At 44.6% G+C, this 14,042-nt stretch overlaps 2 protein-coding genes across 4 annotated transcripts; one reads left to right on the top strand and one right to left on the bottom strand.

The window, feature by feature from the left end:
* Positions 1-1,851: 1,851 nt before the first annotated feature.
* PPP1R3D (protein phosphatase 1 regulatory subunit 3D) lies at positions 1,852-5,279 on the bottom strand. The gene has a single exon (XM_009093129.4). It carries the CDS (start codon positions 4,643-4,645, stop codon positions 3,728-3,730), a length of 918 nt encoding a protein of 305 aa, XP_009091377.1. The 5' UTR covers positions 4,646-5,279; the 3' UTR covers positions 1,852-3,727.
* Positions 5,280-5,482: 203 nt separating this feature from the next.
* FAM217B (family with sequence similarity 217 member B) lies at positions 5,483-13,786 on the top strand. Of its 3 annotated transcripts, none has more exons than XM_018917378.3 (5): positions 5,483-5,543; positions 6,502-6,754; positions 7,906-8,011; positions 8,098-8,183; positions 8,565-13,786. In XM_018917378.3, the coding sequence occupies exons 2-5, from the start codon at positions 6,654-6,656 to the stop codon at positions 9,943-9,945; spliced, it is 1,674 nt and encodes a 557-aa protein (XP_018772923.1). In that variant the 5' UTR covers positions 5,483-5,543; positions 6,502-6,653; the 3' UTR covers positions 9,946-13,786. The 3 variants fall into 3 exon arrangements, with proteins under 3 accessions (XP_018772923.1, XP_030088935.1, XP_018772924.1); XM_030233075.2 differs by lacking the exon at positions 5,483-5,543 and adding an exon at positions 5,874-6,374 and having other exon boundaries at positions 6,502-6,749; XM_018917379.3 differs by lacking the exon at positions 5,483-5,543 and adding an exon at positions 5,874-6,374.
* The last annotated feature ends 256 nt before the right edge of the window (positions 13,787-14,042 follow it).

Genomic DNA, 14,042 nt, shown 5'->3' with positions numbered 1-14,042 from the left:
TGGTGTTTATTATGCAGAGGGAACTGGATAATGTGCTTAAGTGGAACCCGGCAGTGCCCTGGATAATGTGCTGAAATGGTATCCAGCAGTACTGGATAATGTGTTTAAATGGAATCTGACGGTGCCAAAAGGGGGCTTTACCTGTACTGGTGTATCTATTGCCATGTCACAAATACAGATGATAAAATTTATCATGAAGCTCACCTACTCCAGAAAGAGTATCGAAAAGTGTCTCCATTCAAATCTAGAATAAGCAGCAATAGTGGAGCATCTAGGAGAGAAGTGACCTTTCACAGCAGGTAAACCTGCAGCAATTGTAAATAAAATAGGACTGCTGATTCCCTGAAATGAGAAAGATAGATAAAAACTCAATACTATAAAAGGAAAAAAAAAACCAAACAAACCTGTACAGAAATTATTTCAGATACCACGAGATGTCACTGTAATGCAAGAAAATGAGAAGTGGTGTGAGAAGTGGAGTATCTGCACTGAGGAGCTGGGAGTGAGAAGTGCTGAAGCAGATTTGTAAAACAGCTTTTCTGAGAAACCTCCTAAGGACAAAACTTTGCCTGAGGAACTTGGAGCATCAGAAGTTTTCTATGAAAAGTGAATCCTGAATTGTGCTTTCACCATATGAAGCAGAAATAATCAAAGCCTGTTTGAAGTCAAAGTTTCCCTTACCATGAGCAAACACAGACGCTGAGCCTGTCCAGCCTCATTCTATAGCAAAAGAGAAGGGAGACAGTCCAGAGGTGGATCACACACTTTCCTTCCTGCAATCCACACTGAGATTACTTCAGCTCTTTTCTCATTCAGTAACACGAGTCTGTTTTGTTTGGTTTAGCAGAAGGGAAGTCAGAAGTTTCACTGAGTCATGCATTAAACAGACCAGAACCAACAGTGAAATTACTTGGCCACAGTCATTTCAGACACATGTGAAAACACCAGAGAAAATGGAAAAAATCTTTAGGGTAGGGTAGCACTATTTACAGGGACTCTTATTTACTACAGGAGGAGAAATATTTATCCTTATTACAGTTAAAGGAAGGCATTGTGCTGGCCAAGGTATTTTCAATCTTTGGCACAGATGCTGTTGTGTGTGAAGGGTCAAAAGTGTTGATACCAACAGTTTGAATATCAAGTGTCAAATGAAATATCTGCAGATCTGAGATCACAGGGAGAGAGAAGTTGGGAAAGAAGTCATTACTAATGTTACACTCCAGTAGCCAAATGAATAATCATTCAGTGCAGTTCTAAGTCTTTACCAGCTGTAAAGTACAACTGAGCACTGATGATACACCACATTAAGTGCTGTAGTTACTGACTATACATGCACATTACTGTGATTACAAATTGCAATTTAATTTTCAAATAAACTATGATTTTGAAATTAAATGTAAAAATGTCACCTATATTAAAATAGCACCAGCAACCTATGAGACAAATTTGATAGTTGGATGTTTGCAGAAAAAAAGATCATTTTCTTAAATAATCTTAATTTTTGAACAACTCAATACAGACATGCCCATGTATTTAAACTGATTTGCAGTAATTAGCACTGATTAAAAAGTAACTGGTAATGTATATTTTTATTAATTAACTCTGCTAGTTAAATGTCTTCATTTTGCCTTAGGAGAAACCTGGCAACAGATAATTCTAAACCTCAGCTCTATCAAGACTGACCCCAATGGAACTGCATTTCATGTGGAGGATAAATCAGGCACTGCATAGGGACACTCTTAACATGGCACAGAGAGATTTCATGGAATCTGTCAGGGGAAAGAACCTGGTTTGGGAGGAAAGGCTGCAGCAAGAACTGAAAGAAAATAAATAGAACAAATAATAACACAATTGTGAGGCCCAGAAATGAATGTGTTAAGTCTAGCACAGATTTAGAAAGTGCAATCTGAGGAAAAGCCCCTTCTCCTCTCTTCCATGAAGCTGTATAAGAATCAAGTCTTTTTCCAAAATTAGATCTCAATCCTGCAGGTCCTGCAGGCAGGGAATTCTGAGGTGAAAGGACAACAGGTTCCATCAGGAAGTGACAGCCCAATCTTTGAGATACATACAATGATCACTGCATCTTTATCAGGTGCTGTTCATTGTTTAGCAACTCAAACCCACCTTACTTTCCAGAATATGTTACTCTTTCAAGTGGCAACTCAAAATTAAGTTTTTTCATGAGCTTTCTTGACAGAAATAACAGAAAATTGTGAAAAGCTTTTATTTCAATCTTCTGTATTACAATAGGCATAGTTTTATTATTGCTTTTTAAAATTAATTATGCACTTTGCAATTGTACAACTGGTGGACCTTTTGTCCAACATATGTGCTTCATTGATATACTGTGATGTACAACCCCTTTTTATTTACATGGATTTCATGTTTCTTTAAAAAACATGCTTGGAAAAACCTTGAAACTGTGACATTCATTTACTGTATGACAATAATAAATACATGTTTTTAAAAGTGCATTATATGGTGATAATACTTGAACAAAATCCTCATTATAAGGGAAGTGCTCAATTTGAACACAGTGCAAGGAGTCAGGTTGTCCTGAGAAGATAAAAACGTGCTGTAAGTTTACCTTCACAACAGGTGCATATTAGCACTAAGTGGCTTAATCCCATTTTTGTCAACCAGAAGCCATTTGATGTTCATTACTGAGTGTGGCAATAAAACCTAAGTGCAAATATCATCTCTGCTGTGACAGGTGTCAGTACTGGTGTGAAGCTTTAGCAGCTTAACCCAGAGATGGCTCTCAGCTCCACGGCTCCACTGAGCCAGCAGTGCCAGAACTGCACTGTCAGCCCTTCTCCAGCAGTGCAGACCAGCACAGAGCAAAAGGAAACCTGGAATAATGCTTCAGTACTTAGTATTCAAGACCTTGCACATGCCAAAACCCTGAGAGGCTGTGGAAGGAAGACAATAGAAGCCCAATTGAGACTGCTGAGACATTCATTTCTCCACCCCTCTCACACTGTGCTACATCTGGCATGAACCTTTCTCCAGCTATACAATCTGACCTGGCCAAGGGAACACTCAGCTCTGACATTTGCTAGCACATGACAGTCTGTCCCAGAAGACAGCAACATCCTTCTGGCACGAAAGCAAGTATTGGCACATGTTCATGTATGTTTTGCTCATAGTAGCATTGAATTTCCAACTCAGATATTAATGGAAATATTTAACGTGACTACAGCCTTAATAACATAGGTATATAAATACAAGTACTCCCTACAGTGTCTGTCATCCAAATTATGCATAAATGGAATAGTGCCCTGACTTGGTGAAGTAATATAAACAAAATTAGAAACAAAACCAGTTAAGCCACACTGTCCACTCAGAAAAGAAACAATAGAAAATGGTAAGAGAGATCATTTAGAAACATTCTATGCAACCAAGAGTATCACTAGCAACAAGAAATGTGTTGTTTTGCTCTCTGGTAGCCTCACAGCATTCCTGGGAACCATTCTGCAATGACTCATGCACCCAAAAAACCCACATGGCTTTTCCATGATGGTATCTCACTACAGATTCTGGCCCTTTTAACTTTCCCAGAGGTTTAGGGCAGTTGGTACAGGCCAGTGGTTGCCTCCCAGCCCTGGGACACTCAGCCAGGTTTGGCAGGTTTCAAAAAGAAGGCCGTTGCCATAGGAGCAGAGTGCCATGCCAAGGGACAGTGCCACCAGGCCACTGACACACTGCTCGGCACTGCTCCCTCTGCTCAGATGAAGTGGATCCAGCTCTCCTCACACTCCCTTGGCAGCTTCAGGGGGTGAGTCCGGCACCTGAGGGTGTAGTTCTTGCCTCTGTTGTTATCCCAGTACTCCTGGCCGTTGACTTGGTACCTTGCTGCAAACTGGACGAGAGTGCTCAGCTGAAGGAGGAATGGAGGCACAGGAAGAAAGAAAGTGAACACATCAACCTGATCCTGCCCGTTTTCCTCTGGGATGCTGCAGTTCCAATGAGCACACACCTCATGGATGCTTTCCCACTGGTTGAAGGTGTAGCGCACGGACACCTGCTTCTCAAAGGCAACATTCCGAACCTGGATGGTGCCACTGAGCCCCAGATCTGAGCTGCTCACCCGTTCCAGACACACCTGCTGCTCCTGGAGTCGGGATGAGAAATCCAGACAGTCTGCAGGCTGCTGGAAGTCAGGGACCAAGCACTGCATAGTAAATTCCAAGTTCAAGCTGCTGTACCAGAGGTCTGAGTTTATGGAGAGCCGGGAAAGGACGTGCAAAGGGATGGATGGATCCTCCCCAGTCTGGAAGACTTTCACTTCAGTGAGCTCCAAGCCTAAAGCATCAGCAAACCTGACCCTGTTCATGCGGCAGCCGGGCTCCTGACACTGCACTGCTGCTCTCTTCCTCCTCTCAGGTGATGTCGGCAGGGACCTCGCTCGGCGACGCATGATGGGCCGCAGGGCTGGGTCACAGCTGGAAGAGGTGCTGCTCCCATGATTATTTGGCTGGGGGCTCTCCCTGGCTGGGCCACTGCTCCGAAAAGTCTTGCTGCTACTTGTATGGACTGCTGGGGGCTGCTGCTGCCTTCGTGCCACTGCTCCTTCAGCCCTTAACATGTTCTCATAGAGATCTGAGAGGTAGCTGGGATTCCTCTGAGGACCAGGCACTTCCATTCTTAAGTGGTGACAAAAAAATCAGCGTTAACACTGCAGCTAATAATGAGCACTACCCCTCTGAAGCACTTAGTTTGGGAATGTAAGGTCTGAGGTTATTGCACTGGGTACAGCAAAGATCACCTGGAACAATGTCTCCTTCGAACGAAGGGCAGAAACGTGGCAGGTCTCAGGGCAGCTGGCAGAGGGCCAGCAGTAAGGCGTTGTGCGGGAAGCTGAAGGCAGACTCACTGGCCGATGAACTCGAGATCGCTATGCTGGCTGGTGGCCCCCAGGCTCAGGCTGGAAAGGGATTCAAGGCTATCACCGCTGATACTGGAGGAGCTCACACCCAGGCTGGAGAGCGACTGGAGGCTGTCGTGCTGGATGAAGGACTCCAGGCTGTCGGAGAGGTCGCTGGAGTTGCGGTGCGCGCCGAAGCACCGTGAGCCGGAGCAGCGGGCGAGAGGGGCCTGCAGGCTGTCCTCGCTGGCTGCGGCCGAGCCCGCGCTCCGGCAGCAGCAGCAGCACGAGCAGGGGGGACACTCCAGGCTGTCACACTGGATGCTGGGCGAGTCGAGGCCGGGAAAGGCTTGGAGGCTGTCGGGCAGGAGGGAGCCGGGGCTGCTGCAGAGGCTGGAAGGCGGGCGAGAGCTGTCGGGCGCGGCCGCGGCGCCGGGCTCGGTGTCGTGCCTGGCGGGGGACGGATCCGCGTTCGGGGCCGCCACAGCGCCCATGGGCGGCGCGGCCCCCGCTGCAGCCCGACCGCGGGAGCAGAGCCGGGCCCCCGCCGGACACCGCGGCCGCTCGGCTCCGCAGCCGCAGCGCAGGCGCCCGGCCGCTTCCCCCGCCCCGCCCGTCCTCCGCGCTCTGCGCTCGGGAGGCGCCGCCGCTGGCGAGGGACACGCACTAAGGGCAGGTACCGGGCCGGGGTGAGGATGGGCCGGGGCATGCGGGGCGGTCCCTGAGTGAAGGAGCGGCCCTTGCGGAGCGCGGTGATAGCAACGGCGGGAGGGAGCGGAGCGGGCCCGGCTCGGCGGGCGCTGCGGGCACAGCCTGCGCCTGCTGGCACTGCTGCCATCCACCGCGGGCACCGCCTGCCATAGCCGAGGAACGGGCGCTGCCACCATCCCGGGCACTGCCCGGCCGGCGCCGGCCTCTCGCGGCCGCTGCTCTGCCCTGTCCGGTGCGGGACTGCGGCGCTCCGGGGCTCGGCTCCGCTGAGCGCGGCCGGGACAGGATGCAGGGAGGCGTTTGAGGGATAGGACGGGATCAAGTGTCAATAGATACGGATATTAATATGACTGTAAATACATAAACAGCACTGCGTTAGAAGTAAAGGTGCGTCAGGAGAGCTGTTTGTCACCTGTCACATTTACAGACCATTGTGAACCCCTGGAACCATGCAGTTCCCTGGTGCGGGAATGCAGTTCCTCTGAAGTAAAAGAAAGCAATGGATCCTGCTCTGAGTATTTTTAGTAGGGGCTGATGAGACATTTGTTGTGGAAAAAGAAAAAGATGAAGTACTGGATACAAGATTTGCATATGTGCATATTGGAAGAGCGCGTTTTGTGACACAAAAAGGACGCTGAGCTCGCAAGGCAGCTCGGGGTTGCTCTCTGCCCTCCATACCCCGGAGCAGGATCTCCCACCCCCAGCGCTGTGACGCCCGGCTCAGGCAGCGCCGGGAGCTGCGCAGGCTGAGCAGGGATGGGGATGAGCACATGACACTGCACGGCCGGACCCGCAGGTATTCCTTATATTGGGAATAGTAAACTGAACGATGCTGCTTCCCACTAAGCGAGTGCTGGGGGAGGGGACTGTTTTCCTGTACAGTTTGGTAGCTGATTATGTTTATCTTCCTGTTTTAAAAATAGAATCACATCGGGAGGATTTTGTTTGCCGCCAGCGTCTCCGGGACGTGGGGATGTCTGCATTGGTTATACTGTGTCTTGCAAAGCCAAAAGACTGGAGCCGTTTGAAGATTATGTAACAGTCAAGGTGCAGATTCCCTTTGGAAAGAGGAATAATGGGACCAGGCATTCAGGAATATCCCTTATTACTGCACAGAGAGACACAGCAGAAGGAAAGCCACAGCCACACCAATGAAAACCACAAAGGAATGGTAAAGTAAGGAAATTAATTTCGCTTTTTAAAGTTACTGGAATGTCAACATACTGGGTTTAGTTAAGTGCCTGGCTGTTCCCACTGCCTTCCTCTCCCCTGGTCCCAGTGACAGAAATGATTGTGCAGGATGATCGTGCAGGTCACAAGGTCACAGAGGTGACTGCAGCAATGCTGGAGGCACAGGACTTAGTTTCATTCTTTTATAAGCTCTTGAATTTGTGAAATCATGTGTTTTTAAAAACAAAATCTGACTATACTGACATAAAAACTGAGAACAAGATGTACAGCCTGGCAAATTAACTGAACTGCAGTAATGCTAGATTAGATAGAAGGGCACAGTTTGATTATTCCTGTTCTGAAATAATTTCCATCTGGAAATCAGTAACGCTTCTTGTTTGTAGAGCAAACACTGTTCTTACTCGCACAGAATATGCTGATTTATTTATTCTGGGTGCTTACTCAGAAATGTATCTGGTTTAATTAAGGAAGCATGTTTTAGTTCTAAGCTGCCCAGATCAGTAATGCCATTCCTTTTGCTTTCATATGAGCTTTTTCTCTTAATAATATTTTCACAACCCTATTATAATATAAAATAAGGAATTTTCTTATGCCTTCGTTGTGAAATACTTTGTTTGTATTAATACCAGGAGAGACCTTATGCTCCCTGTTCACTTCCACTCCTTTTCTTCAAAGAAATAATCCTTTAAATTTTGTTAAGAATATGCAAATGGGAAAGACAAGCAAGATTTGGCTTCATATGTGACCTTCATATTGTACTTTATAATTAATTTTGGTAAATTGCAATTGGAGCACCTACCAGCTACTATAAAAATCAGTAGTTAAATATCTGTAATATTTATTATGTCCAAAGAAGCTTTGGGATCCTCTGACAGAGGATTCTATATAAGGGCTACATTCTATTATTATATAATCTGATAGAATTATTCACTTTTGCATTAATAATATTAAAAATACAGCAGTGCAGTTGTAGTGTAAAAAGTGGCCATAGTGGCCTAGTCCTGATGAACTTTAAGAATAACTGCAACCAGCTCTTTTTTAAACTCAGTTGTACTCTCAAGTTTTTATTGTACTTCTGACACTCATATCTGCTGCTGTTTGTATCTGATATTCTGTTTAATCCTTTGTGGTTACAGTAATGGAAAAAGCCATCCAAGCACCAAAGGACTAAATAAACCAATTTCTTACGCAAAATCTCCTCCTGGAAGATTAGGCAAAAATGTATCAAGTGCCATTGAAAAGGTAAATAATCCCCTTTCCTAACATAAAAATGGTACCTACTCTAAGTCAGCTTCTTAATAACATCACAAACTTCCATATCCCTTCAGATTTCCCATGACACTCAAGATGGTCACCAAGCAAATGTTTATAAGAAGGGAAGGAACCAGCTGGATGGCCATAATCAGTCAAAAAGGTAAATTTTATGTTAGGATTATCTGTTTAATTTGTAGTCATTTCAAACTGGTTGACAAAATGCTTGTAATGAAACTGGAGCTGCATTTGACCTCACTGGCTCAGAGTTCACCATTTATGAGAAAAACAAATTTAAGTTATCAAAATGGCAACTTGCTATCCTGCTTTAGTGAGTTCTCAGGCAAAACCATAACAACAAATCAGTAGTAGGCAGTGTTATCTCTGCCAGCAATTATTGATTTTGTCTCATTACCAAGTTTCTGTGCCAGTTTTAACTTCAGTTGTGGAGATCCCCATCCTTGAAGGGGTGGCAAGACCTTTGTAAGCTGCTGTTCAAAGGCACTGACCATTCTAACAGGACGTGAACTTCCTTTTCCTTTAGGATCCCAAGCTCACTGCACAGTGCACAAGGACCAAAGAGGAGTCCCCCAGAAAGAAGGCAAAACGAATCCTTCCTGCACAGGAGTCCCCCAGAAAGAATGAAAAATGAATCCTTCCTGCACAGGAGTCCCACAGAAAGAATGAAAAATGAATCCTTCCTGCACAGGAGTCCCACAGAAAGAAGGCAAAATGAATCCTTCCTGCACAGGAGTCCCACAGAAAGAATGAAAAATGAATCTTTCCTGCACAGGAGTCCCCCAGAAAGAAGGCAAAACGAATCCTTCCTGCACAGGATCCCTCCTGGCACAAAGGGCAGCACACAGGAAAACTTCTGTAGGGCTAAGGATGTCCCAGTGCAGCATTTTTATTGCAGTGCAAAAGAACAGTTGGGGAAGAATCATGAAGAATACCTTGCAGAAGCCAGCCCAGGCTCTTCGAAATGGCAAGCATCTGTAGGTGAAATGTTTCTTGATTTTGAATCGGTGCAAATTATTAAAGAAGATGCTGAAGATGATAGTGCCAGTGACCTCTCTGACTCAGAAAGGATTCCCATTCCCCCCTCTCCCTGCACACCACCAGAACTCATCCTCAGAGCTGAAGAAATCGACCCAGTTTGTTTGGAACACATCCCTGAAATGGGATTTAAAGAATCCGAATATTACTACCCCGATTTCCTGCCACCCCCTTTCAACTCGTGGGACCTGAAGCAGCTGGCCACCTTTGCCCACGTGGAAGGGAAAGCCGAATTCAGGCCCAAGCCCACGGGGTCCCTGGAGAAGTACCTGGAGCGCCTGCTGCAGCTGGAGTGGCTGCAGATGCAGACGGTGCAGAGCGAGAGGGGCAGGGCCACCAAAGCCCGGCCCCAGACTGCCCCCGGCCCCAGCCGTGCCCTCAAGAGCCCCGGGAAAGGCAAAGCCCTGCTCAGCCCTGTGCCCCCCAGGCAGGCAGTGCCCCAGGAAGGTGTTGCCAGGCTGCCCAGGAGCTGTTTGGGTCACAGGGCAGAGCCCCGCTCTGAGGAGACTCGCCAGGCGCGTTCCCATCCTGGGCACCTGAAGGGAATGGGGTGTGCAGCACCTCCTCAGAGGCAAAGTGGGGATGGAAGGAGTGAACTGAGAAAGAAACCAGCTGCAAAGCAGCAGCTTCTCAGTCTGCAGCCCCCTGAGAGCAGCCCTAAAATCCAAAGTGTCGGGAACATCAGACCCCCTAAGCAAACCCCAGCATTCCACGGTGCAGCTGCTCCCATCAAAGGCTTAAAAACATACATGGGTACAAATCCAAAGAAAAACGGCAATGCCAGCAGTTATGTTCCTCCTAAAAAACCAACGGCGGACAGGAAAATAAAAACAAATGGCACAAAGCAAGCACCACGCAAATTTCAGTGAGGGAAAACTAGTGAATGTTGATGCTTCCTGACTGCTAGAAAGCATCTGGCCAGTGCAGAAGAATCTGTTTTTCCTTCATAGGAAGATCCTGAGAAAAATGTTCCTGGCACGTGGTTCTGAGTCAGCACTGTTCATTTCTATAGATTTGATCTTAAGCCAGCAGGAAATGTTTTCTCTGAAGGCAAATGTCTTCCATTGGTCTTTTCCTCAAAAATATTTATAATTGCTCAATGAGGATAACAATAGCACAGTGTGAAGTTTAGAGAAGTGTAGAACATCTTGTCTGCACCAGCTGAGTGTTCCTTGTAGTTACCCTGCTGGGTGTGAGGGAATAGGGTCCATGCTCTTTCTCCTTGCCCAGATGTGCTTTTTGTAAGACAGGTTTGATTTTGGTGTTTTTATAAAATATTGGAGCCTGTTATCTATGCAAAGTCAACTCTAATTCTTCACAGAAGATGATGAATTGGATTTTTTGGATGAAATAGGTTTTATTTTTTTGAGAAGAAGAAGAAGAAAAAGGGAGATAATGTTTTGAAATATTTTAATGCAGAAAGAATTCTTTTTAAGACAAAATACTAGGGACCTGACAGCTTCAATAATGACAGATTGAGAGAATGGAATGTGTATTTTTATACCCTGGAATCTTCACTGTGTTTACAGACAGCTTTCCTGGAAGTTCATTTTGTGGGCCTTGATGCTTTTTGTTATTTAGGGGAAATGCCCAGATTTCAAATTGCACATGGATATATTTGAGTCATGCCAACTAAGGCTTTTAGCAGAGACTGTATGGCCTAGTTTTCAGAACTGGTGGCCCCTCAAAACATAAGAGACAGACTCTTAAGGGAAGAATTTAAAGGGGGTTGTAAGTTCAAGTAAAGATATATTTTGATACAGAAGATACCTATTTTTAGTCATCTGAGATGACTCTTATTTATCCTGTGGTCCAGTCTAGCTTGGCTTCTTAAGGCTGAGGGAGCTGAGGTGGGGAAATGTCCTGCAGTAGGAAATTGTACAATCAAGACTGGGTCCTGTGCTTGGGTCCTCTGTCTTCTCTTGTGTCTGTGAGATACAGGAGAATACAAAGGACACTTCTGAGAAGATTCAAGTGCCACTTGATCTATTACAATTTCAAATCAATCACAGCAGCTGGGGACAGGATCTTGTTAAGATGAAATTCTAAAGAATGTTTTTTACTTTCACTTTAAAATCCTCATCAGAGTATTTCCCTCCTCAGCCACCAGTCCCAATCTTCATGAGAAGTGAGCTGAGGTCCAGATGTTGCAAGAGGATCCTTCACATTGTGATAGAAAATGAAAAAGTAGCAAATACTAAAGAGTACATTATGTATATAGCTAAATTGCACTTCTCTTGGTGAGCTCATCTTGGTTTTAAGATGCTTAGCTGTTTCTATCTTTCATTGTGCCTACCAGATCTTCAGCTTTGTAAACTTTCAAAGCATGAATTTATATGTAGTTTGAAAAGTGAGAGTATTAAGAAATGTAGTAATAAAGTAGAGTATTTTACAGTACATAAAAACATTGCTCAGGAATAGTCTAAGGAATATTTTTAGTGTTTTTTTCCTAGTCTACTGGAGACCAAATGTGAAATTTTGAATTGGTAAAGGAAATGAATGTAATAGACACTATGACATGTCCAGAATCAGTATTTGTAAAGTTACACTTACTATGAATTGTAGTTGCATGTACATTCAGCTCTATGCAATTCAAGTGAGACTGAATCTGAGATGCTCAAAGAGGAGGTGGCTGTGTCAGAGGTGTGGTGGCACTCAGGATGAGACTGAACACCAGCAGCTGCAGAGGACCAGCACATCCCAGTGTTGCTGTTTCACCCTTCTGTTTTGGTCCAGCCTCATGTATTTCAGCCTTTTTAGATGAAAGGTTCCTGCCCCCAGTGTTAGTATTTCAAGCTCTGGCCAAATTCTGCAAGCCTGCCTTAGCCAAGTGTTCCTGATTCCCATGAGCAGTATTTAAAAATAGGAGAGCTGCTTTGCCAATAATCAGGATTTTAATGCACTGTTCTAGTTCACTGTTGCAAGCTCCAAACCTGACGTGAGCAGGATCCAGGCAATAATCAGAACAACAGTTTTTTTTAAAAAAATTCTGTTAGATGCAGTAAGTAACTTAGCATGTTGTTATAGCATTGAATATTGCTAGATGCTAAAATTTCTAAACTGAAGCTTTCCCAGGTTGTAAGGAGGGCATGTAGATACTGACACATTTTGCATGATCCCTTCTCTAAGAATAAATAAACACATTTCAACCAGCTGTGACCAGAGCAAAGGTGATTGGCACTGGGAAACGTCTTTTGTCACAGAGGTAGGAGAGTTTGAATGCAGTGTTTGTCATCCTATGGACACCAGTCTGTCATTGGAGACTATAAAGGGAAGCACGTGGAGGTGGTGATGGCACTTTAAAGTCTGAAAACTTGTTCATCACTGGGCTCCACCTGGGATCTGGCTGAGTAGGTTTGTCTCCTAATAATCACATCTGTGATTATTGTAATTTCTGTCATTGATTTGATTTTTCTGACATGCTTGTCTTTGTTCATACACAGAAATTCTGTGTTTGCCTCAACAAACAGCTCTTGGCTGAGCAGACCTCCAAGGGCTGGGTTTTATCCTGTTCCTATTTTAACTTCACTGTGTTCTGGGCCTACAGATGGAAAGAGCTCCTTTTATGAAGAGGACTGTGGTTTCTATTTCTTTCATTTTGTATTGCTGGATATTGTCTTTAGAAGCACTTCTGAACAGAGCAGAAAAATTTATTCCATCAAACAGATTCACTTTAAAATGAATTACTTAAGATACTTCCCCAGCACCGTGTTTGTGTGGCTATTGGCCTTTTTTTACAAGGTTTAGCAATATGATCATGTGGATCTAAGCCTAGCACTGGTGATGCTTCTGGAAGAACAGATTACTGTGATGTGAGAGATTTAAACAGAGTGATTTATTTTTTTGCTTGAGAATGTAAAGGTTTAGTGTTCTGCAGTATTACCTACAGAACAAATATGCTCAGGTTGTATTTCAAATAAACAGCCAGACTCTGCTTCAAGTTGCATGAGTATAAACTTTGAACAACTCAGTTATTTCCAGTGAAATGACCCTGTTAGAAGATGTGAAGAAACAGAATTTCACGCTAATATGAATAAACTGTTTTCCTTTAAAATTTAAATATTTAATATTTAAAGCAATATTGTTTGTCTCTTGCCATGTCCCTTTTTTTCTCCATTGCTTGCATCTCATGCTGAGGGCAGTAATTTTCCCACCTTGTTTTCAGTTGGATGCAGCAGGATAATGCTGCAGGGAGGGATGTGCTGATTCCATTGGGCTGACCTGTCCTGTTTGACTCCAGACTCTGAGATCTGCCCTCATCCTGTCACTGTTCCTGTCCCACCTGTGTTTCATTCGTTGTTTCAGGGAACTTTGACCTTGTATTTGCTATTTAAAGGATCTTGTTAGAATTCTGAGAGAATTTTGACAGTTTTTTTCAGCCAGTATGTGCTTTTTTGGAGCTGATACAATTAATTTCTACAGTATGAAATTGCCTAGAATGCACTATTTTTTGCCTTATTTTAAAGGTATTGAGCCTTTGTTGCTCCCATTGCATTAGTGGGTTTTCATCTGAAAAATAAACAGATCATGCTGGAAGGACTGAACTTGATTGACTGAGGATTTGCAGACCAGCTTTTGATGTTGATATTCATGTATTCTGATTTATTTGAACTTTTTGTGCATATTTTTGCTAGTAATTCCTTGAGAAAGTGATCTTGTCATTCAAAGGTCCGTATATTTGCTACAATAAAAGTCAGATCCTGCCCTGTTTGTTGCTGAGTTGTACTTTTTTCTCAAGATGGCACCACTGAATTTCCTTGGAGAGAATTCCAGAATTGTGCTGTCTGTCGGGTGGAGGGGGTGGCTCAGCACATCCCGGATCCTGCTGGCCAAGGGAAGCCAGAAAATCCGGAATTTTCCTTCATCTTTGGGCAATTCCATCCGGGATCCAGGGTGCGGGAAAACCCAGACTGGATTCCGGCCGGAGTCCGGAATGGACTCGGCAAAAGGAAAAACCCGGACCGGA

This window comes from Serinus canaria, chromosome 20 (genome assembly GCF_022539315.1).
Source record: "Serinus canaria isolate serCan28SL12 chromosome 20, serCan2020, whole genome shotgun sequence".
Classification (NCBI taxonomy): domain Eukaryota; kingdom Metazoa; phylum Chordata; class Aves; order Passeriformes; family Fringillidae; genus Serinus; species Serinus canaria.
This window is presented reverse-complemented; position numbering and strand designations above follow the sequence as displayed.